Here is a 26,052-nt window from a genome sequence, read left to right on the forward strand (position 1 = left end):
GAAATACATACATATGCAGGGTTCACTTTTCTCCTTACAAAGAAATATTAATTTTACTTCTCAACTTCAAATTTAACAAGTTTTGTCTTTTTCTGTGTTTTGTTTTAGATAACATACTTTTAATTATTAGAAGTGATCATAAGTAAAGATTAACTATAAATTTGAGGAGTTGTAGTCCCAATTTACCTGGATATGGTGGCTTAGAGTCTCATTAGTAACAGTTCAATCCATGTAGCTGGCAATTAATAGGATAAACTTGATATAAGCTTGTTAATCAGTGTTTCTCAGACTGGTATTGATGGTCTGTACTATGTGAAAGGAACATTTCTAATTGGGTTTTGCAGGGTATTGATATTGCCTGATCAATCATACTAATAACACAGTAGAAATGGAATTCTTCAACCTCACTTCCAGTCTCTGCTGCATCATTGCTTGTGCTCTGTAATCCATCCTGTCAACCACTCTATGACTAATACCAAGGGCTTAGAGCTTCCTTGTATTACTTTTCCAGAGGTACGATCTTGTAAGCTTCAATGCTGATCAGAGTCCAGTATCCCTTTTGATTATGTGTCAGAATGATTGCACTCACACCCACACAACCAATTGTTGAGAAATGTAACTCTTGGAACTCTTTATACACGTATGCAGGATGTTTTGTGCATGAGTGTTTACCCAACCTTGGGAGACAAGATTTACTTAACAGACACGATCCAAGATAGCAAATTTGCCTTGCTGCTAGAATTTGTGATGGAAAATACCCATACCATAACACAATAAGAAAAATTATATTGGAGGAAGCACAGGATCCTCATTATATATTTATAGGATCTGGAGTCATTTTGCATTGTTAGGCCAATGTTTCAAGAATGAAGTCAGACTTTATATCGAGTCACTTATGGCTGGGTGATGCTAAGTTACAGAAAGGAAACTGACCTATTCCAATATTTTTGTGTATAAAAGATATCACATTTCTAAGGACTTACTGGAATGTTGTTTTCAAAGAGTGTTATCACATTATGTGTAAACAAATCACAACATTTGAAAAAAAAGTTTACAGGAGCAGTTTTCAGTATAGTTAAGGGGGAAAGCAAAAAGTGTATGTGTGTTAAAACTCTTAACCTTATCACTAATTTTTACTCCGTTAAATGAGACTTTCCAAATTTGACATGCCAAGATTTGATTTAAAAGGATCAATAAAAAGAAAGACACCTTTGAGTTGAGCTCAGCACCTGATGACTTCATGGACATATCCATATTATACAAATTGCTTCTGTAGCCCTGGAGTTTTCTAATAGCCTCTCACTTTTTCAAGAGTAGCCCATATTTCTTTTTCTGAAGAATCTTATTATTTTCTCATTCTCACTTCCAGTCTACAGTACTGTTTTATTGTAGTGATGTAATGAAAAAGCTATTCCTGTTTTCATTTTGTATAGTATATAATGTCATATTTTTTATTCACACATATTTTGCTTTCCTTCTACATACTTTGTTAAATATAACAAAACAAAACCCTTAAAAACCAAAGGCTCCCATTGTCTATTACTGAAGCATGCATAGTCTTAATCTGAACTTCTAATGGACTATTCCTGTTTCTTTTACTTAAACCCACATTGTCATCTTTTCTAAGCTTAGGTCAACTGTGAGGAATGTGTGCACAAAGGACTCTTTTTTGGGGGTGGCAGAGGCCACTTTCTTTGTATTCCTGAGACTTTATTTTAGCTCTGTCCCTACCCTCCCAATTATATCTGTACCAGAAAGTCCAGCTAAAAAAAAGGAAAGAAAATGGAGGGGAAAATGAAAGAAAAGAAACGAAAAGAAAAAAACTACTTGGACCAAGGAGTCTGAAATATCTCCTAATCTGTGTGACAATTTAATTTCACAAGTAGGTAAGAGTCATCTCAGTTGATGGCTCTGAACTGGTTTCTCAGGGGGGACAAGTGGGGCGGAAGAAGTTTGTCAGGGAAGAAAAAAGACCCTCGTTGAGCCAAGGAAGAATGATTAAGAGAAAGTTTCCTTGCCTGCCTGCCACCCACCTAAAGTCAATAGCACTCTAACGGACAGGCGACGAGGAAACTACGGTATATAAACCAGGTCTATGGCTGTTGCCGCCCGCCGGCTCCCAAGGAGACTGACAAATCTTTAGTGGGGGAAGAATATTCCTGCACAAAGAGGCAACGTGGGCAGGTAACACTTTGTTTTGTCTTTTCATGCCCTATATAAGAGAAGGGCTAGAAATGTTTTGCTAATACGAGGCAAGCCTTTAACAGGTTAAAGGGGTGGGAGATTTATTTCATCTTCATTTTAGGGATGCTAATTTTCCAGGAGAACTCCGTCTGTTCCCAGGGAATCAACACCTGTCCGCCATTTCCAATACTGGGACTCAGGGAAGAGATTTCCACATCTTCCTTCGTACTTTAAAAGTAGAGAAAACTCCTTGGGAAAGATTCGGAGTTAACTGAATGAATTTTCAGCTCCCTTTTGTCCGGAGCTGAAGGCTATTAATTTACTTAAGGCTATTAAAAGACTGAATCGGTGAGCTTCCGCCCACAGAAATTGTTTTTATGTGCTATTCCAAACAGGGGTTGCCACAGCATTGAACAAGAAGAGATCGTGAGACGTTGTATCGGAACAGGTATCCGTAAAGGCTGTGAAATTATCAGGGGAAACACTGTTAGTATTGTTATTTTATTAACTGATCTGAAAAACAGAAGGGAAAGCAAATGGTTTTCAGGTCCTAGAGGTATATCTGAGGTGGCAGTTTGTCAGTGCCGAGGAGAATCCTACCATAAGAGGGAGAAACAACATCTCAGTCCCTCCAATTATTTCAGCCGCACTGTATTATCTAATCAACTGCGTGTCCCTGAGGGAATCTATAGGTCAGATCCTCCTGACCATCCTTTTGGTCTCGTGAGGAAGAGGAACTGTCTTCTCCTCTTCTCCGTCTCACCAGCCGACCTCGGCGGGAAAATAAATCTTTCCAGCGCCTCAAAGTTTCAGGGACTCTTTGGAAAATACTAGGCAGCCATTCAACCCCCCCCCCCCTCTTTCCCCGGAGCACTTTTCCGCCACACATCCCTTAGATTTGAGTACGCGGACGCCTCGCTAACTGTCCTTTTCTCACAGTCTTGGATATAAAGTTATATAGCCGCCTGAGGTTGAAAAGCAAAGCTACCGCGGTGGGCGGGGTCGTCCTGGCGGGACTGGTCAGTCAAAGAAGTGCCTCCCTTTCCAAACCGCCTGCGCGGTCGCACCCAGGGAACGGGCTCTAAGGAAGCACCAGCCCGACTAGCAATTCGCGAGCCCCCTTCCGTCCGTTCCCCCCTCCCCCACCCCACCAAGGAACTATTTCTTCGGCCGGGGCCGGGCGAAGCGAACACTTGTAGTCTCACCGACCACTTGTGCGCGCGCCCCAGCAGAGTCACGTGCCTTTTGCCCCGCCGGGAGCAGCCAAAGCAGGAGGCGCTGCTACAACTGATCTCGTGCTGCCCCGTAGCCGTGGGTGACTTCTTCAGATCGGCCCCGGCTGGCGCGCCCTGCCTGACTCTCTCCCCCCTCCCGCTCCCCGCCCCCTCGCACCATGAGGAAAACTCTCGGGATGGTCAGGGAGAGAAGCTAACCGCCGGGTTATTGCTTCTTTTCTCCTCCCAGGCGACCGAGAGATGCCCGGGGCTACGAGATGTCGCCGTCGCCACGTGCTGTCTGCTCTGGTCTTCTTTCTAGTCCTCACTTCAACTCGGACGTCCCGCTTGGAAAGCAGTAGCGGCGCCGCCTTCCAAAGCAAAGCCAGAGGTCTCCAAGGCCCCGCGGGGGATCGGAAAACGCTGCTCGACTTGCTGTTCAAAGCTCTGGTGGACAGCAGCAGCTTCCAGGCAGCTTCGTCTCACCCCTTCAGGTCGGAACGGGTCATCGCTCGGCGCTTCGCCAACGGCAGCGCCCATTATTCCTCGGCAGCTCTGGCTCGCGAAGCCAAAGTCAGCTCTTCGTCGACCTCCAGGGAGCGAGCGCCCAGGTTCTTAGCCGCTTCCAGACATTCAGGTAAGAAACTAGAAACTCCGTATCCTCCCCTCTTTGCCCTTCCTTTTGGTCCTTTCTCTTGTGGCCCATTTGGAGTCTGATCTCCGCGGGGCTTGGTGCGAAGAGCGAGACGTCCCCAGCTCCTTGGACCAAAATGTCTTTCGAGTTTGCGCTACTTAAAATATCTCGCTTTGTTTTAACGCCCAAAGATTGGGCTTGGGGGTGCGGAGTTACGGGTCTGATGCCAAAAGTGCAAGGCTTATCAGTGATGGTCATTAATCCCGTTGGCAGAATTGATGGGAGTGAGTATAAAGACTTGAAAAGCCTCAGATAACCCGCACGTGGGTTTTAGATAGTTTTGGGGATTGATCTGGTCTTAAATCTTACCCCGTTAAATCATTGAAAGGGTATTCTGTTCAATTATTTATTTAGCTTTGAGGAAACTGTAAAAAAAAAAAACTTTAGGTATTTCTGTGACCGTTGGAAATATTTTCAGAAGTTTAGGATGCAGTTTTGCATTAGAAAGGAGTTCTTTTGAAATCAGTCGTATTTCTTAGGTACTTTCCAACTGCTGAACAGGAGTAACTTGGATGTAAAAAATGCTACCGTCCTTCCAGACCATATCTCTATCCCTAGCAGTACTTTAATAGTTTTATAAATAACAAATTAATCTGTTACTTTAAGGCACTGATCTCTTGCATCTATACATGTGCCACACAATCGGTATGGTGAATTGTGAAGAAGGTCTCTTGAGACTTTTAGCTTAATGGGTGGCTTTCATGGATTTAGGAGTGTGCAATGGAATGGATGTCTCAGTAAAATATACATAAGTACTCCATTGCTAATTCTTTGGAATTATTTCCTAGTGACAAACCTTTGCTCAGGTCCGCTAGTTTCCATAGCACTTACTTATATCTGAATTGGGACCATGGTTAATTATAATTATTTTCCTTAGTGGTGCTATAGAAAATTGTTGAGTACCTTGGACAGCAAGAAGATGAAATAAAGTCAGAAAACTCACTGGAAACTCTAACAATGAAGCTAAAAGTGACATATTTTGGAAACATAATGCAGAAATAAGACAATGGACAATTCTGATTGAAAAAATAGAAGGCAATGGGGGAAAAGGCTGGTAGAAGACAAGATGGCTGGAAGTTTATAGAAGTTCCAAGCAGTTACTTACAGTCTTGGTGAATGATTGTGCATTGGATTATAGAAATTACTAGGCAAGAAGAAGAAGGACAATAACAATAGTTTCTACTTCTACTATTATTAATTACCTATTAAATCTATTTGTATACCACTGCATGAAGTGTTATAAAAACTTATATGAATTTCATTGCAAAGCAACAGCAGTAACACCAAAAATGATATATTTGTATTACAAAGTTATTTTTTTTTAAAAAAATATTTTATTGAAAAGACAGTGCCATGTCAGGATAACAATGCAAATAAAGTACAACCAGAGAGAGATCAATGATAAATAATATACATGCTAATAACTATAACATGTTAACAGTAATTGCAACAATACAACCAAAAAAAAAAAAAACCCAAAAGAAAATAAAACTTCAACTAAGTTTCTATTTACATTAACTTATTTACAAATTTCTCCATACTATATCCATAGTTTTATACATCTTTGTTGTACTGACATTCATAAATTTCCCTCTCATTTCTGCCTCTTGTCTCTATCCATTCAAAAAAAATTATTCCATGTCCTGTAATATTTCAAGTCTTCTTTATCTTTAATTTTTAAAGTTAATCTGTCCATTTCTGCACAATCCCAAATTTTCCTAATTATGTCATCATCCAGTGGGGTGTTCACATTTTTCCAATATTTAGCATATGTAATTCTAGCTGCCATCAAAATATGTAACACTAAGTAGATGGTTGCTTTGTCATAACTTTCTGACAATATACCTAAGAGGCATGTTTCTGGTTTGAACTCAATATGTTACTCAGTTATCATTTCTAGCCATTTATGAATTTTCACCCAGGTAGTATGATCCTGGAGTCTGGTCGCATTTCCAACAATTGGTGGAGGAGTTCTTATACATTTTGGCCAATCTTGCTGGTGGCAAGTGCCACCTGTAAAACATTTTGTAAAGGTTTTCTTTATATCCTGCGGCCATCATCAGTTTGTAGTTTTTCTAATGTTAAAATGAATAATAATGGGGAGAGGGGACAACCTTGCCTTGTTCCTTTTTCTATACTAAAGCTTTCTGTTACATCTCCATTAACCAATATTTTTGCGTTCTGTTGAGTGTAAATTGCTTTAATCGTATTCCTAAATTTTCCACCAAATTCCATAAAATTTAATTGTTGCAACATAAATTGCCAATTTATATTGTTGAACGCTTTCTGAGTGTCCAGGAATATTAATGCTAGTTGTTTTTAATAATGTATTTCGTAATATTCTAGTACATCCATGATTATTCTAACATTATTTTTTATTTGTCTTTTTGGTAAAAACCCGTTCTGATCTGGATGAATGAATTCATTTAAAAAGCTTTTTAATCTTTCCGCAATTATTGATGTGAAGATTTTATAGTCTGCGTTTAGTAAAGAAATCGGTCTATAGTTTTTAATTTAAGTTATATCCGAATCTTCTTTGGGGATCAGGGTAATATAAGCCACTTTCCATGTGTTTGGAATTTTAGCTTCCATTAACACTTGTTTTATACTTCTAGCATTGACAGACTCAAGGTGTCTTCTAATTCTTTATATATTTCTACTGGTAGACCATCTAGTCCCAGGATTTTATTGTTTTTTTGTTTTTTAATTGCATTCATTAACTCTGTCATTGTTATTCTTTCCTCCAGCCTATTCTTAACTGTTTCTGAAATTTTAGGCAACTTGGCTTTCTCCAGAAATTGTATTAGTCTCTCCTCTTCTATTTTATCAGCTTCGTATAATTTCTCATAAAAAGCATGAACTATATCTCTTTTCTTTTCAAGTTGGCTATGTAATATGCCTTCCTCATATAAAAAGTTATTTTGTAGTACAATGATATTTGAATTGTAAGACTTTTAAAGCAGTTTAGGCTATTAATTACTGAAAACAGACTGGAAGATTCTGGGAAGACTTTTAGCTGTAGAAATTCACTGGATAGCTTTGCGGCAATTACTCCTTTTCAGCACAACTTTCCTCACAAGGCTTTTGTGAAGGTAACATGAAGCATCCCTCATTGTCCATTGTGAACCATGGAGCTCCTGCAGAAATGTGAGTGAGTGAGTGTGTGTGTGTGTGTGTGTGTGTGTGTGTGTTTGTTTGAAGGTCATAATTAAGGTTATCTTGAAATATTAACAACTAAACTGAGAATGCAGACTCAACCCAGGCAGGATCTAAGTAGCTCTGTTTCGTGATACTGCGTATTTGGTATTTTCTTCAAAAGAAAATCTTTGCTAACCATAATCAAATTTGTGTGAAAGAGATCTTTATGTCTACAGCTGAAGTTTATATGTTGAGGTTTCTTCATAAGCAAAAACTGTAATAGTATTTGATCATAGCATTCTTCATTGAGTTGATGTTGAGTATTATTAAGGATGGTATAGATTAATATAAAGTTAAAGATTAATATTCTTTTTAAAAACAAAAACAAAATCTAGTCTGTCTATATAAATGGAAACTGTTTTTATTTGAAATTCTCTTGAACTGAAACATTAAAGAGATTTCTTTTAATAATCAGCCTTAAAATGTTGGTTAATTATATCCTCAATAAAATAAAATCAACCACTGATATCTTTGAAGACAGGAAATATATTTTAAATAAATGATAATAAAACATTTACCCAATATATAGAGAAATAAGGGCTGCCCAGGAGATGATTTGTGATTTTGGCTGAAAATTGAGGTAGCTTGAACATTTGATCCTCGGTCATTAGTTTCAATATGTTTGCATTAGAATATTGGCAAACTCTTGAGTGATCTATTTTTTTTAAAAAAAATTTTTTTTGGTAATTGATACCTGAGATATATATTATAAAGGGCAGTGTCTGTTTCCAGGGTTTGAGGCCTGTTAATCTGGTTAATTTAAGGGTAGAATAGATCCCCTCCTTCAAAAACAACAACAACACCCTACAATGATCAGACAATTAACAATGCATCACCAGAATGCATAAAAGAATTCAGAGAGATGAATTCTTCACAGTACAGAAATTGAAAGAAATATAAGAAAGAAACTTAAATTAACCCACACTGATTTTGATCAGCGTAAAATGGATTAGGCAGAAAATTAGACAGGATTTCAAGAATCTGTTATTGTACCTTACAATAATAAAGTCACATTCCTGGAATCCCTAACAGTGTCTGTTTCTTAATCTGGTTTACTTGGAAGGACTCTGAAGATGAGAGCTATACCAGAGATTCAAACATACTGGACAAGTCTCAGTATCAGAGGAGCCAAAAGAAGAATTGTCTCCCATTACCAATATGGTGAGATGTATTTTACAGAAATCTGTACTGGTTTGGTTGCCATCCAAGTAAATGAGGATTGCACTAGGCTTGGTGTTCATGGACATCTAGTGACAAATGGGTTACGAGACTCAGGGATGTTGATTGAGCAACCAGGAACAGTAGCTGCAGGACTAATGACAGAGAAGTTATTCACCTGTTGCAAATATAGAAAGATTGAAAACAAAGAAATAATGATATGTTATTACTAATCAAGTCCAACAAGAAAAGGATATCTGAAAAAAATGCATCAATTCTAGAAAGAACACCATCCAGAACTAGGAATAACAGAACAGAGGCAAGTAATCAATGTTAATACAAAAAAAATTCACAAAAGCAGAAAAGGTCTATTCGGGGCAAAGAAATCAAAGTCTTGCCAAAAGTAGCTCAGACTGTAGAGGCAAACCAAGCAAAAGAGGTCAGTATATTTATTGTATTGTTTTCATTCAAACTAGACACACCCTCTTCTGCCTTCTCTTCAGAAAGAACAAAGCCCTCCAATTAAAAAGTTATTGAAACAAAGAATAACTGAGTCTCTAGAAGAGCACACAAATCAATAGATTAAGGTTGCCTGCGTGCAGCCTATTGCCTGCTCCAAAGAAACAGCTAGCATAAATATTAACAGATGCCAACCCTGTAATATCAAATGTAAGCACCAGCTCACTATAAGAAACAAACCAACTAATGTACAGGATGACTGCAGTTTAACTGAATACCTTGGATGCAAAATCAACAACAAAGGGGAAAAAAGCCGAACTGTGCCCCAGCAGAATAGAAGATCAGATGGATGTAGAATAAAAAAAGAAGCTGAAATGAAAAAAAAATGTAATAATAGCAGAATGTCAGGGAAATACTTTAAGAGCTGACCAGCTACTACAATAATATAAGGCATGGAATGAGTCAGCAAGGTCTTTGGGCTGATACAACTTTAAGCGGCTGTATGTATAAGAGAGGCCTTGTGAGGGCATCTCTCTCTCTGCGTGCTTCCATGCTATAGTTGATGATTGACTTTGCCTAGTATGTGTATGTATATATTCCTTGAAGATAAACCACTATTTGAAAGACAAACCTCTGTTACTGTATTTTGCTCCTGGGTTGTCTCAAAATAGTCACACTGTGCACTGTGACACAGAATTAGTGGAGAAAAGGGCAAGGAAGATCAATAATTGGTCAATTCCAGGTAAAGATGAACTGCATGGATTTTAGTTGTAACATGTGACTATTCTATGCTCACTCATTGCCAAGTAATTTAACAGTATTGAAAATGAAACTTGAAGACTAGTTAAAATCCGATAAAACCTACCTAATAATGAAATAACTAACCAAAGAGAAAGCATCAGGCAACTATGGTCCAATTTTCTGCTTACCCACAAGTTTCAAATTGTTAACTGGTGTGATAACTGATGCAGCTCAACAGCATCTAGTTGAAAACAAACTCTTTCCACATGAGCAGAAAGGAAACTGCCCGAATAGCAGAAAAATAAAAGATCAGCTCTTAAGTGACAAGATGGTTTTGGAAAATTGCAAGACAAGGAAAACCAACTTGAATGTAGCTTGGATTTATTACATATTATTATATGACTCCCCTGGCACATAATTTGATAATCAAGTGCCTAGAAATAACAGGAATCAATAGAAACATCAGAAGCTTTGTGCAACGATTGATGGCAGAATGGAAGTCATAGTTGCTGGTCAGTGGTGACAGACTGGGAGAGGATAATATCAAAATAGGAAACTTTCAAGGAAACTTACTGTCAACTACTATTATTTCTCACTGCACTGATTCCTCTATCAACAACACAGAACAAGTACGTCAGGATATGGCTGTTAAATATCAAAAACATCTGCCAGGATATCACACCACCTTACATGAATAATCAAAACTGTCTGTATACAGTATATAGCCAAGATACTGCATTGGAGTTTGGACTAGACAAATGTGCCATGCTCACCATCAACAGGAGAAAAATAGTGAAAACTGAAGGAGTCAAGATGTCCTATCGAAATAAGATCAAGAGTCAGATGAAAACAATCACTACAAATATCTGAGATTCCTTCAAGCTGACAGTACTGAAGTAGAAAAGAAGGTTAGAAGTGAATATATCATAAGAGTGATCTTAAAATCCAAACTCAGTGGTGGAAATACCATCAAAGTAATTAACACCTGAGAAATTCCAGTCATTAGATACACAGCTGAAATAGTGCATTGGACTCAAGCAGAACTAAAGAACAGCCGATTATTTTTTAGTCATAGTGTTTACCATAATTGGATGAGTTTGATGATTTGGGACATATTTTTTTCTCTTTCTCATAAATACTTAACAAGCTATTATTTCCTTTTGAGCTATGTAGATTACACAAATCACAGAAAAGGAGTAAACCAAAGAAATGTAAACACATGCAAGTAAATGTGACTAAACATAGTTTATACCAACCATATTTGAATATTTGAGTATTTGAATTTGTAGCTGATTGTCCCATAATCAAATAATTACAAATCCATTATACCTAATTCTGTTAATAGTTAAATTTCATAAAATCCATATAAAGCATTACACAACTCCATACAACCTTTTAAGTAAACTTTCAATAGTGTTATACTATTGTAAAATAATAACTTATATAATTTGCCCTTCCTGCTGTATTTGTTTATGAAGTTCATTCCAAAGTAGATGACACTTTGTTATTAAACCTATGATTTTTATGATTATATACCATCTTGCACAAAATCAGTAGCAGCTGCTACTGACTGAGGCCTCTGTAATTGAAAAGAAGTTGTACAAGACTTCCAAGTCTGATACTTCAAAGCATTACATTCTTACCAGCTCCAGGAAAATAAAAGAAGAGTGAGTTTCACCACTTATGATACCCTTTTTTCTTCCTTCATTTTAAGTTCAATTCAGTTAATATGAAATGTTCCAATATTCTTTGTTGTCTATCAGACCTTGCAAGAGATAGCATGCGGAGGCTGCTAATATTTTTGTTCATAGTTCCATTGCAGCATACTTGCTGTGGTTTTTCTTCAAAAATTCTTTCCGTATTCTGAGCTTTATATTTATTTTCTTTCCTTCTTTGTTCATAACAGTGAATAATAATAATAAAGGAGGTGGGAATTCTTGGTGCCATATCGGATATCGACCAGGCTGTGAGCTTCTGCAGGAATATTAGAGGATGGGGGAGGGGGACAGGAAAAATGGGCCTATTTGTGCACTGTTATGACACACTTGACCATTTTTCTTCAATATTTGCCTTCTCTTTTGATGCACATATTTTCCCCCTGTTCAATTGTGTAAAGTACTTGGAGATTACCTGGACAAGTGTCTGCAATTTTCTTGGAAAGGTTTTTCATTTCTCATTGCCTCTTTTCTAGGGCTTTGACTGGCTCAAAGTCACATATCTGGCAGAACTAGAACTCATGATCTCCCAGTTTCTAGCATAATGCCTTAAGCACTACAACAAACTGGCTCTCTTGATGTATATAAAACCCTATAAAAAGGCCAGTCAATCTGAAAGAGAACATTTTTTTAATCTGAACCCAACAGAATAGAACTACTGAAAATGCTCTGAGCTCAAAACCCCAAACAGCTATTTTGATAGTTCTGTTAGAAGAATATTTCCTTATACCAAGAATTTTATTTTGAGCTTGAAATAAAGCATACTGACTGTTCAGAACACTTGAACAGTATTATTTTAAGTATTTTCAGCAACTCCAAGAATCCTAACTGGATTTTTGACTGGGTTATTTGTAAAAGAAAAAGAAAAAGAAAAAGGAGGAGGAGGAAGAGGAAGAAAAAAAAAGATGTATGGATTGAGACCTGCACTGGGAATCCTTAAAGGAAATTAAATGAACAGTTGTAAGTGCAGACAAGGTAGAGATAATAAAGAGAAACGATAGTTGGTGCAGAAAAATAAGAACAGTGTGGAAAGAAGACTGTGGAGGTGGAGGAGAAAAAGAATATACAATATAGAAAGAAAATTGTATGGAGAACAGTAGAGGCAAGAAGAATAAAATGGTAGCACACACTAAAGACTTTATAAATGTCTAAGGAGATAATTATGCAGATTATAATTATATAGATGAAGAAGATTCAAATGAACATTTTTGTTCTGTCCCCGTCTCACACACACACACCAGCAGTCGACCAAGAGTTAAAATAAACCAGCAGACAAGAATTTTCTTTGATAACAGAATTGGCAGCAACCCAGTGGCTGCTTGCCAAAAGTTTTTACTTACAAAGGGAGGTTTATCTCCTCCGACTGAAACATCCAAGTAAGTCCACAAAAGCCAAAGAATAGTCAAGTCCAGTCCAAAAATCAATTCAAGCAGAGCATATAACAAAGTTCCAGAAATGCAAAATGACTTGCTAGCTTTCAGTTTTGTCCGTCACAAAGCCTGAATGGCCACCCCACCCCCTTTTATCCCTGTGGGGTGTGGTCCAGTGACTCAGCTTAATCTCTGGCACGACTCCTTCTCTGCTGTGCGCGCTTGTCTTTCCGATGCTGTCGGGGATCCAGCCAAGACTTATCTCTGTCACTGTCTAACTGCGGCTGCTCGGAAGTGCCTGGCTCTTGGCCTATCTCTTGGCCTTCAGAAGACACCTGAGGCATTGCCAGAGAGGAGGGTCCTGGAGAGGGAGGCCTTGCCAACTCCTCTCCTTCACTTTCGGAGTCTTCTCCATCCGATAAGATGGGCTTGGGGGTCGGAGTCACAACAATTTTTTGTATGAGAATTTTATCCCAATCATTCATTGGGGTGGGAAAAACATGCTGCTTAGGAAACCTTAAAAGAGAACATAGCAAAATTGTCTTAATGTAGACTTATAAAAAGTAGAATTAGCTCATCTGATCATTTTCTTTTGAAAGCTGACATTGATCTTGTAAACCTCCTGTAGTCTCTTTTACAGACTGATAAGTTAGGAGGCTCTTTTCTGACTTTCTTTCTATGCCTGCTCTTATCTGATCATTCCCTAGGCAGCATCTCCTCCCCAGCTCCCACTTTCCAAGATGATAACCACACATGCCATTACAGATTTATGTCTCTCTTGGCTGGTTATAGTGCCTGAAAGACAACTTGGTTGAGTTGAAATGGTGGTGAGTTCAACTTAAGTGAGGAATTAGTTGCTCCTGCTTGAAAGAAGTTGTTAGGATATGGTTTGAGCCTAACAGTTGTACAGGCAATATATGTGTACTGTAACTTTAATCTGTAAATGTATTATGTGACTTTAATGCTGAGTCATGCTGTAATTAGATAATGACTGGTTGTGAGAGTATTTAAGCAAGGTACTGTAACGTATTCAGTTGCTGCTATGCTATGCTGCCATTGTGTATGAAGATTATGAGATGATGAAGCTGCTATGATAAGCTACCATTGAGAGGAGTTGCTATCTGCTAATCATCGTTGGATGGATCTGCAACCATTGTGGTTTGTGAACCAGAGTGAGTTTGTTATTCTAACCAACTACTGTTTGTTGGGTAAGAAGATTCTGTAACTACTGGACTGATTTACTGGCAAAGACTTGGAATTTGTTTAAAGACTATGAGACTGTTTTTCTACTATAAAGTAAGCTTTTGATAAACCAGTTTGCGTAACTCTTATTCATTGCTCTCAGCAACGTTTCCTTGTGCATTTACTCTGCTGGTTGGTAATACAACACCAATATCCTTAACATTGGTTATGGGCCCAGAGCCAACCAGAACTAACTAGGATTGTTAAAAGCTAAACTGAGAGTTAATGTGAATAGTACAAACTGTGTTTATGATAAACAATCCAAGTGAAGATGGCACTAGAACAAGCAGCAAATTTTTCCATGATAACCCGGCTGGATGGAACAAACTATGTATCCTGGTCTGCAAAATGTACTCTACTTCTGCGTAGAGAAGGACTGTGGGACATAGTTAATAATCCATCGGATGTAACAGCATGGGATCCTGCTGATGAGGAAGATGAGAAGAAATTAGCCAAGTTTAACAGAGACAATGAACGAGCTCTTTGCATTATTGGACTAACACTGGGTGACCAACAGCTTGTCCATATTCGTGGCGAAGAGTCTGCTGCTAGGTGTTGGACCAAGTTGAAGAGACTATATGTTCGTGACTCTGTGGGTGCTCATATTTATCTCACACGGAGATTATTTAAACAAAATCTTCTGAAAGGTGGAGATATGATGGCTCATTTGGAATCCATGACCAGAATTTTCCAGGAGCTGCATGAAAAGGAACTTGTATTCTCAGAACTACAACAAGTTTATATAATTCTTTCTTCTTTGGACGATAGTTATGACGACTATGTTTCTTCGTTAGAGGTTTTGTCCAGAGAGGAACTGACATTGGCTGGCATAACCGGTAGGTTATTGGAAGAATCCAAAAGAAGACAAGAAAGGGATCAGTTGAGAATGCAACAACCAAAAGAAGAAGAAAAAATGTACTCAATTGCCTATTTGTAAAACATTGTTTTGCTTGTGGGGCTAAAGGGCATATAGCTAAGTATTGTAAAAATAAGAAAATGTCTGTTAGGAACAATACTAGACCCAAGAAGGGTTGTAAATTAGCTATATCCAATTCAACTACTGATGTTAACCAGGATTGTTGGGTTGTTGACAGTGGTGCTTCTCAATCAATTTCTAGAAATAGAAATTTTTTTGTTAAAATGGGGAAGAGTAGCCAACATGTTAAACTAGCAAATGGCTGGAAGGTTAAGATAGCTGGAGAGGGTGTTGCTCATTGGTCATTTAGTAATGAACCATTGCCTATGTTATATATTCCTGCGTTAAAATTCAATTTATTATCTGTTAAATCATTACTGAAATTTGGGTTTACAGTAACATTTAAAAATGATAAGCGTTTTATTGAAAAAGATGGCAAAGTTGTTACAGCATGCAAGTATGCTGTCTCTACATCTATATTGTTAATACTATATTTATGCTTAGCAGCCCACACTAGCATTGTTCTTAAAGTACTAGCTCGTAAACTAGGAGCAAAAACCTCATCGAAATCCTTTTCGGTCTGAGAAAAACCTTGAGCTACAAGGCGAGCTTTATGAGTTACTGTCCCATCTATGCTTTTCTTAATTTTGTAAACTCATCTACAACCTATTAATTTTTCACCAGGTGGCAATTTCACAGTTTCATAAACAGCTATACGTCCTATATAATCGCCAGCTTTTCAGTGCAGCGCGCATGTACAGAAGGTGCATGCTCACATTTTCGGTTCTGGGCGAACTGGTTGTTACAACTGGCAGCAGCCCACCCCTGTCCAGAGCCAATTGTTTGGATCATTTTTAATAAGATTTTAGGTCAGGACATAGTAATGAAATAGCATTAATTTCATTTGTGGATGATCTTTGGTGAGAACAGGATAATAGTGAGGTGACTCTCCTAGTCTATTTGATCTCTTGGTGTTTTTTAATACTGTCAGTTGTGGTATGCTTCTGTAGTGATTTTGGAGTTTGAGTATGTTGGGGAGTGTTTTGTAATAGTTCTCTGTGATTGGTTCCAGTAAGTTTTGATGGATAGAAGCCCAAGATCCATTCTTTGTAGGATTCCTGAATGTGTTCAGCTTTCTCCTGTCAACCACATGATGTTGTTGAACCTCTGTCATCAGAGACTATTAAAATCAGAGTAGGGAGGAATACAGTAAATATAGGCTCATCCCTAGAAATGCTGAGTGACTTTGGATTCAAGAGTTAGTCATGTACAAGGATTTCCCATCTTTAATTTTTGATGGTTCACTTGCTGTGAGAAAAAAATTGTTCACAATTTAGGGAATCTTCTAAACTCGTGAGTCTTGATGGAAGAGCATATGGTGATTGTGACAAGGATGGCTTTTGTCCAGATTATCTTCTGGCCAATTATGTCCTTTTCAGAACTAACAGATCTTGTGGTTAGTCATCCCTTAGTCACTTCCCATTTGGACTACTAAATTACATTTTGCATTTGGCTGCCAGACCACTCAGAAATTACAGCTGGCCCAGAATGTCTTTATATGAATAATTATGACTGTAATATGATCATGTGATAATTCTACTTCATTAGGTACACTAGTTACCAGTTGGTTACCAGTTTCAGTAATGTGCTGGTTGTCATCTCTAAAGCCCTTCATGGATCAGGGCCTGGATGTTCATCAGATTCTTTCTCCATTTATGTCTTCCTTTCATTTGATTTGAGTGCTTTGTTGAGTTTTGGTGTTCATGTGCTGATGTATGCAACTTCTACCTATTCTGTTTTGTTTTGTTCTGTTAATGTTGAGTTCGAGAGTGCATTTCGAAATTGTAGATGAGTTGGCTTGTTTGTTAATTTTGTGTATGGACACCTTGGATATTAGAATTAGAATTTTTTTATTGGCCAATTGTGATTGGACGCACAAGGAATTTGTCTTGGTGCATATGCTCTCAGTGTACATAAAAGAAAAGATACATTCATCAAGAAACACAAGGTACAACACTTAATGATAGTCATAGAGTAAATAATAAGCAATCTGGTTTATGATTTATATCTTAACAGTGAACATTCAGAAGAATGCAATTAACATGTTCTGCTGGTTTTTAGAAACTAGCAATTACCGGTACACATGTGCATGCATTGAGAAACATGTCAATGCTATCTGCATTTATGATTGTGGTGCACTCTGGAAAATTGTCAGGTCATTATTATGATGATTGGTTACACACTCAGCCAAATGTTTAGACTGGATCTGGCGTTTTTATCCACCTATCCCCAAGCATCTGGGATAGACAATGTTGATTTGATGGTGTTAAAGATTTCATTGCAGGTTTATTATTAGATTTTTATTCTGCCTTATTTATATTTGGTCAGATCAAGGTGTTGAACATATCTAGAACTTCTGCTTCTAGAACTTTCTTTTTAGCACAATAACCTGGTAAGTGAGTTGTCCGAAAGAGAATGAATGGCCCAAAGTCACCCAGCTGCTTTTCATGTGTAAGGGAAACCTGTAACCCTGTTTCTTGGTGTCTAGGGCAGCAAACCCAACCACTACACCAAACAGTATGTCATTGCATCACTAGCATTCTCCATTCTAAATCTTAAAGAAGTATATAGAACTTATACATTTTGTGATAATCCTCATATGTATATATGTGTATATGTATGTGTATGTATGATTTTTTCTGTTTCTCTGTCTACATTTTACTATCAACAACAATATACATGGAGACCCAAACTAGAAGTGATGCTATTTTTTTCATATTTATTTTGCAAATTGTATAAGTTACAACTTCTATTTTGATAATTGAAAGTGTAAGAGGTGGTGAGAGGAGTTTTTTGAAATCATTCTTTGCATAGGTATAAATCCAAAGGTTATTTTTTTCATAATCAAATATGTTTCAGAAGAGCTTATTTTTAGTCACATAATAGCAGTGAAGGTTTAAATTCCCTCTTCAAGCCTTCTGAATTTTATTCAGCAACCACTTCCAGTCTGGAGGCTCTTAAATCATCAAGGTCATGAGTACTATGACTCATCTTATCTATTTATATTCAAGAAGAAAAGATTTTTCTCTTGTTTATGTCTACATTTTACTGCTAATGATAATATATATGGAGAGCCAAACTAGAAGCGACACAGATGCATGGACCTGAATTCTGAACAATCTCAGCTGTCTTTTTGCTGTTCAGGAAAATCTGGGACTTGAACATCATCAATCTAAAATAGTTCCTAGCTTTCTGTTGCAGCAGCCACAATGTGGAATTCTATATGAAGGATGGAATATTTGTCTTTTGGTCCTCTAGCTTTCTCTTGTCTAGTTATGATATTGGACTTTTTGCAATCAGCTGGTTTTATTTGGACTGAAAAAAATCATTAAACTGACTGACAAGGCTGTCCAAAACTTTTGAAGGAAGTTCAAATTTGAACAAAGCATCATTTTGAAATATTAAAATAGTTGTGTTTTTGTGAAAAAATTGGAATATTGTTTTGAAAGCTATATCTAGTTGTTTGTGCATACATATGCAGTACAAGCAGTACTTCTGCTGGAAAAGTTATTGAAGTGAAATGACTGTGCATGTATTTGGAAATACGCACATTTTTTTCATAAGAATTTAAAGGAAAGAAGATTATTCTATCAGAATTAAAATATGCTGCTGAATGTGCATAGCTCTTCTCAACTGATAACTTTGTAATTTCTTTTTTTCGTTGTGATGGCAAAAATAAAAGATTGTAGAAAAACAGTTTTTTTCCATTTTAATTATTGAATGAAAGCATGATGAGGGATACAAGAAAAGTTAAAACTGTAGCTTTTTTACTATAGTGTTCATTTCTTTTAAATATACAAAAAAAGAAGTGTAACGTGCTGGCTCACAACAAGTTTCCATTGCAAATTCTTTGCAGTTCTTAATGGAACAAATATCTTTCAGCTCTATCCAAATATGTCTTTTTGTTCAATAAGCCAGATGGCTGAGAAGAACCACAAATAAGAAACAACTTGCCTAGGACTAATAATTAAACCATCTGTATAAGAAATAATTAGTGATTATATAACCAGTGTAAACTTGCCGTGTTTTTATGTTGAAATTAGAATTTATTTAATTCAATGCTCGATTTTTACAAAAAATGTTTTGGCATGATTATGAATGGCTTTAATCTATTTCGAAATAAACGTACAGCATATACAGTATATGGAAGATAATATGTATCCAGTTGATGGTCACCAGTCCTTAGCATAAGAGCGTGTTAATAATAATATAGGAAATACTAATGCTGTGATGGTCATTTCAAAAAATCCTTTCTTAGTGAGCATCTAGAAGCCAACAGGTACATACGTGGCAAAATTCAAGTTTGTAGGCTGTACGGTTCTAGAGATTTCGTGATTAATGTGTGAGTGGTTTTCGCTTTTATATATATAGATTGTAATCTTCTAAGCAGTCATTTGATCCAGTAAAAGAAGCTATATAGTTCTCAAAGTTTTTCATGAAAATTAATTTAGATATGACATTCAGCCAGACTGAGGTTTGCAGGATATCTTAATTCCATTCAGACCAACTTTTATGCCTTTCAGAATTTCCTCTTCCTCTATCCCACCATCTATTGATAAAACATTACATATTGCCTTAGGGTCCCACTCATTATAAGAAGCCCCTTGAAGAGTGATCAAATGTATGCAGAAGGGGTGTTGGTCCTCCCTGATATGCCCCTTCTCGTTGGGTGGAGACAGCAGCCAGATGTGGGTTGTGCTCATTGGTCAGAATAAAGGACTGAACCTGTCAATTGATTTAAATTCCGCCCCTGTTGCCAGGGGATTCCAGCTTTTGTCAAAGGAGGAAGACAGACTCTGTGTGTGGATAACATATATTTACCCTATTAGAATAACATCTTCCTACAATATTAGATTCCAGACTGTTTAAAGGGTGGGACTGGCTGCAGATGTAGCAGTCTTAGTTTATAAGGGCAGAATATGCTTATAGCCGGCACAGAACTAAGGATTGGAGGCTTGATAGAAAAACAAAAACAAAAACTGTGCCCTTGCCCTTAAACAAAATGGCGGCCAAGCAGTCACCTAAGAGCTCGAGCTGGCATAACTGTCAAAAACTGAAGCAGTGCTCAGTCTCAAATGAAGGCAGATCTGTCTTAAACAGTCTAATTTGGCCAAATAATCAAAGCACTGTCAGAGTAAAGAGACTACATGCAATTAGTCTCAGTCAGTTAATAAGCAGTAAGCCTGCTCATAAAAAACGCTGACAAATGGCAAACCTTTGGGAGCGCGAAACTCCACTTCACAGCCAGCACCAAATTCAATCAGCTGAGAGGCGGTTAGGCTAAGCAGCAGTAGTGCTTTAACAGCCTGTTAGGTGGAAAGTAGCTTCTGCTAAAAGCTCTGATAAACGGAGATAGCCAGAGAAAGTCAAGCCTCGTAGCGAAAATGTTAATTAGCCTCAATCAGCTGTGAGTTTAAAATAGCAGGGGAAACTCTGTGCTTTGTTAAAACTGCCAACAAGCGGCAAGAATCAGGGAGCGAGACAACTCCTCAAATGCAAAAGTTTATGGCTATAGTTGTTGGGAGAATCGATATGGAAGTGCAAAGCTCCACAGCTGGTAACGTTATTCAATTGTTAGGATCCCACCGGCTAAGCCGGTGACTTTGGATCACCCCCGGGAGCGGAAAGCTCCACTAACCTTTGAAACTGACCAGTTTCAATGTGCCTCTGCTGTAATCAAGGTATGTTGAGGTAAAAGTTTTGTTCAAATCTTACAGTAAGCAGAAGAGTAATCCAATACGAAGTCCAGTGGTCAAAATTGAATAATCAGATATGAATAAAATACACTCTAACGCTGAAAGCTGTCAGAGTTAAGTATCCACACAACAGTCCAGTCTGACGGACTGAGCAAAAAACTGGAATCCCCTGGCAGCAGGGGCGGAATTTAAATCAATTGACAGGCTCAGTCCTTTATTCTGACAATGAGCACAACCCACATCTGGCTGCTGCCTCCACATCCAATGGAGAATGATTTGTACCCCAGCCAGCAATCAAATAAGAGACATCCTTTCTTCTGATACCTGTATATACCAATAATAACAATTCAACTCCTTTCTGTTCCTATGTGATGCTCTCTTCCTCTCTATGCATATTCCTATGAGGTTCTTTAAATAATATTATGCTTTGATATTAGTTAAACATAGAGTTTTTGAATTATTCAGCAAAGAAATGTATGCATAGGGATATTTTTCAAATTTAAATATAGCATATACTGAATAAATAAAAACACATGGTTAAAGAAATAGTACTTATATCACCATATATCAGAAGCTGTCAGTTTAAGATAGCTTTGAAGTTTATTTTAAAAAACCCTATCCTTACTCTGCCCTGGTTCCTATGCAGAATAAATTGTGCCCCACCTGGCTGGTTATTCATAACAATTGCTAGTGAGGCTCACCTCCACCTCCACTTTCCCTAAATTGTCTCTTCATACACACACATAGTTTTATGCAAGGAATCAGTACTTCTGCAGGAGATAAAGGAGCACCTTTCTATATGCAATGTTTCTTTTGTAGAGAATTCTTATACTTGCTATTCCTGTATTTAGATTGATAATTCAATGAGTGCCTAAAAATGTGTACGTTAATTTTATTTTGAATTTTTTTTAGCTTTGCAATTGTTGATTGGAAATGGAAAATAAAACAAGTTTCTTAATAAGTTTTATAGATGCACATATTTTAAAGCATATTATTGTATTTTATTATTCGTGTCATCTATTGTTATTGTCTTATGATATCTCTATTGTTTCACAGAGGTATTTCCAAGAGATTCCAGTTTAAAAGACAAATTCATCAAACACTTTACAGGTAAAAGCTATGGCAAATATATTTAGATAACCTCTATTCAAATGTTGATTGAGTGTGTCCAGAATGTTCAAATGACAAAGCTATACAAAGAAATACAAAATTAGGACCATGATATGGATAAAAAAAATCAGGAGAAAGTGACTGCTTACCTTCATTTGAATGCACACATTCATCTCTATGCTAACAGCATGCAGTTGTCCATGATATCATCTGTCCATCCGTCCGTCCATCCATCTATCCCATCCATCTATCCCATCCATCCATCTTCCATGGTTGCCCATCTCAATTAATGACTCTGCATGGCTTACAGTTCAGAAAATATATTATGATTACAAAATTTTAAAAAATATTTTAAAACAATAAAAATGGTAAAATCAATAAAAATAAATATTAAACATCCAATTCATAGACAAGAGGCATGCCAGGGATAAAAAAAGATAAGGGGATTTGTTTCTATAAACAAATTCAAATCATTTCAGGGAGATAAGGACTGAAGGAGCTGAACTATAATGTTATACTTATTTATTTATTATCCCAGTTTTATTATTTTTATAAACAACTCAAGGGGGAGAACATATAAAATATTCCTTCCTCCTCCTATTTTGCCCAGAACAACAACCCTGTAAAGTGAGTTGGTTAAGAGGGAGTGACTGGGCCAAGGTGATTGCCAGCAGGCTTTCATGCCTAAGGTGGGACCAGAACTTACAGTCAAAAGAGTAACAGAGACATACAGAATAGTATATGTCAAAGAGAAAACACATGTTCTATCCCCAAATTAGACATGTGGTTGGCAAGTAATTATCATTTACTGAATATGCTTAATAATTACCTTCTGGTAATTTTCTATAAGCAAATTAAAGATAACGCAGTGCCTGTCTTAGTGTCCAAAAATGACTTGATGTCTCACTAAATACCACTTCTGCTCTTTTTGTTCTTTCCAATTCCATTGTGCAAAGGGCTTGGGACTGTTTATCTGTTTGTTAACAGATTCTCTTAAAACAAATAGGATGGGACCAAATTTAGTAGATGCAGAGAAGCCAAGCCAAGCCAAGCCAAAAAAAAAAAAAAGAGAGAGAGACGGGGGGGGGGGGGAAAGATTATTTAAAAAAATGGGAAAGATCAGTAAGAAATATGTAGAGAAAAACAAAAAACCAATAGAAACTCCCAGTGGGTATCCATACAGGAAATACAATCAGAAAGCAGCTTGTTGCTGATTCTCCATTCAAGGCTCCCTCATTTTCTTTCCCACTCATATGATGAAAAGCAGAGTCATTTTAAAATGCTTAAAGCTAATGCCCTGCATGCTTTCTTTGCCTTCTAATTCCATCCAACGTCATGGAATATTGAGGAAAAATTATGTAAAAGAGCTCAGAACTCAGCATATGATAGTCCATCATCAAGAGGAGAAGTCGGCTAAGGAAAGATGGAGTTTGATAATTGACAGCATAGACTGAGGACTGTAGAGAAAAACGTTCAATAAGTAATTTTTCCAATGTGACCCCCTGCAAAAAGAATTTGAATATTGGCTCAGAATGTTGCTAACCATTTCATTTTAAATCTCCCTCTTTCTTTCTGCCAGCCATGTGATGTAGAACTGTAGTTCTAGATCTATGCTATAGATCTAGAGTACATGCTTCCTATTGAATACAGACAAATATATGATCGTAGTTGGTAAAGGGGTTGGAAAGAATTCCAGAAATCATGTTTCTTCATGCTTGCAACTCTTGTCATTTTAATTTTATAAGTTTTATAAAAATTATAATTATATGTAACCAAGTCAGAAGATTATGTAGTATTGTATTTTGAATAGAGAATGAAAAATAAGTGATCTTAAACAGATTAAAAGTGAATCAAATATAGGTAATTAAAAATGATAATTTTTCTTATTTGTGCAATGTTAAAAAAATACCACAATTTTGTGTTTCATTAATTATTATTTGTTATCAAACAGGTCCTGTCACATTTTCAGCTGAATGTAGTAAGCATTTCCATCGCCTATATCATAATACACGGGATTGTTCAACACCAGCTTGTAAGTTACAATTAAATTAAATTCATGTTTCACAATCCTGTCTCTAAATTGAAGCTCTAATTACAAGACTATTTCACTATCCTTCTTTGAGAACGGTATGTGTATACATTTGCTATTATTTTGCAAAATAACTCAAATCTGTAATAATGGCTAAAGCAGGTTATTAAATTTGGTTGACGAAAGTAAAACATGCAATGTATTTTTCATTAACATATAGGAGGGATTCTATCTCCCTGTACTTAGCAAACCAGCCATGTTTATTGAATAATTAATTATATTAAACTTACATTCAAGAATTTTGTGGTAGACATTTGTGCCTACCCTAAACAGATCTGAAGAGGAAGTATTTTATCCTTATAAACGCGGAAACCATAGTTTTTTTAACCTAGAAGAAAAGGTTGAATAAAATGTGTTGTGGCAAAGTTTTTGCAACACAGGAAGACTGCTATAGAATTTTCTAATAATGGGTCTTGTTTACAGTATTTGTAGGTCAAAAGGCAGGATATTAAAAAAATAAAAAAACCCAGATCAAATAATATATAGAAGAATTTTTTATCTTTATGGGAGGCATATTGAAGATTATTAGTATTCTACACACATCTGGTTTCAATTTAGTAGATGGATTAATGAATATAATATAATTATTCAATATTAAAGAAATATTGTACAGTACTAATATTCTTCAGTACTGACTTTTTTTGGGGGAGGATTGGAATTGGCACTTGAACAAATCTTTTCCAGACTCTTGACCATTGCTGTTTTTCAATGCTTTTATATATGGTTAAAATATATATAAAAGAAAAATAACAGAAAAAAATAACTTGTGAAAAATGTAGATTTGAAACTGATAATATGTGGTCATTAAGAGAAGACAACAACTAGATGGTATGTAATCAATCTGGGTATAATGCTGTAGCCTTAAAATGTCCTTCTTATTGGACTGTTGTTCCTATTTTTCTTAAAGAGAATCATTTTTGAGAAACCATATAGAGATTTCCATTGATTGTTAACTGATACTTAATAAAAGTCAATCATTTGATCGCTTGTTTTTTTTAAAAAATGTGGCATCCTCAATTATCTTTGAGTATTGCAGTTGAAAGTCATGAACCCTTTTTAATTGAAAAAATAGAGATAATTTAAATTATTGTAACTTTGCAGTTACTTTAGTAGGTGTGTGCTAAATTGTTCGTATCAAAAATTCTCTGTTTAAAACAGTCATTTTGGGATGGTTCTTTACCAGAACAATATATGTACACTTTGTAGGAATGCTGAATGAAGACAGAAATGTTCCTATTCTGGATAGAATTTTTTTGGGAGGAGGAGGGGATGGTTAGAATTAAATAACTATGACCGGGTATCTTCATAGGAGGGAGAGATGTGAAAGGAAGTTTCTGAGAAGATTGAAAGTGAACAGGACAATGAGTTATGCTATACTGTGATATCACAGCAGCTGAGGAGAAAAGGTGACACACTGCATTGTTTCTGAAGTGAGGGAGAGATGGGCACTGGCATTGCCCTAAATACCCTGTAAAATAATTCAGAGTTCTCTGCAGATTTTATTTCTGTCAAACTTTGATCAATCCAGAAATCAGAATTCTGAAGTGTACTTTCTATTTGTACTTACATTTATGAGCACTTTTGAGAAAAAAACTTTTCTATTCTGAAATTATATAAACGTTCTCGTCAGGCTTGAGCTACATATTGCTAATCAAAACTAACAATTTGCTTTTGTCATATTCATAGATTATAAAAGATGTGCAAGATTGCTGACAAGGTTGGCAATGAGTCCACTGTGCACACAGTCATAGGAAGACAATTAGGTAAGCATTTATTTAAACTTTAAATAGACAAATAATTAGTTGGATCATCTTAGCTATTTTTATCAGAACCAATCAATAGTCAGAGCAAATTGTTTATACTGAATATTGTTGGCTTCTGTATATCTTTTCTTGTACTAGTTCCAATTATTTTTTTGTGTGCATCATAAAAGTCTATATGGGAGCAAACTTGACATAGTTCTATATCAGGGGTGTCAAACTTGCATTGTCATGGTGTCATCACGTGACCAATTGTGACATTTTTCCCTTCGCTAAAACGGGCATGGGTGTGGCCAGTGTGTGACACATCTGGCCCCTGGGCCGTGAGTTTGACACCCCTGTTCTATATCATGAATCTTTTTTAAAAAGATTAGAACAGAACAAGCTGATAACAAAGGAAAAGGAGATGGTGATGGCTCTCTTCATGGTTTAATCACAGTGAAAAT

At 36.7% G+C, this 26,052-nt stretch overlaps 1 protein-coding gene across 1 annotated transcript; it reads left to right on the forward strand.

Annotated features, from left to right (window-relative positions):
* The first annotated feature begins 3,659 nt into the window (after window positions 1-3,659).
* Window positions 3,660-25,597, forward strand: ALKAL1 (ALK and LTK ligand 1). Its single transcript, XM_070942307.1, has 4 exons — window positions 3,660-4,035; window positions 21,704-21,757; window positions 23,709-23,789; window positions 25,533-25,597. Exons 1-4 carry the CDS (start codon window positions 3,660-3,662, stop codon window positions 25,595-25,597), a joined length of 576 nt encoding a protein of 191 aa, XP_070798408.1.
* The last annotated feature ends 455 nt before the right edge of the window (window positions 25,598-26,052 follow it).

The sequence above is a fragment of the Pituophis catenifer genome, unplaced genomic scaffold (genome assembly GCF_029215685.1).
Source record: "Pituophis catenifer annectens isolate HBS135680 unplaced genomic scaffold, rPitCat1.0.hap2 SCAF_3, whole genome shotgun sequence".
NCBI classification, from domain to species: domain Eukaryota; kingdom Metazoa; phylum Chordata; class Lepidosauria; order Squamata; family Colubridae; genus Pituophis; species Pituophis catenifer.

Coding starts and splice junctions, on each gene's coding strand:
- ALKAL1 (XM_070942307.1), top strand. CDS start 3,660: ATGCCCGGGGCTACGAGATGTCGCCGTCGCCACGTGCTGTCTGCTCTG. Junction 4,036..21,703: donor AGCCGCTTCCAGACATTCAG/GTAAGAAACTAG, acceptor ATTGTTTCACAG/AGGTATTTCCAAGAGATTCC. Junction 23,790..25,532: donor GGATTGTTCAACACCAGCTT/GTAAGTTACAAT, acceptor TCATATTCATAG/ATTATAAAAGATGTGCAAGA.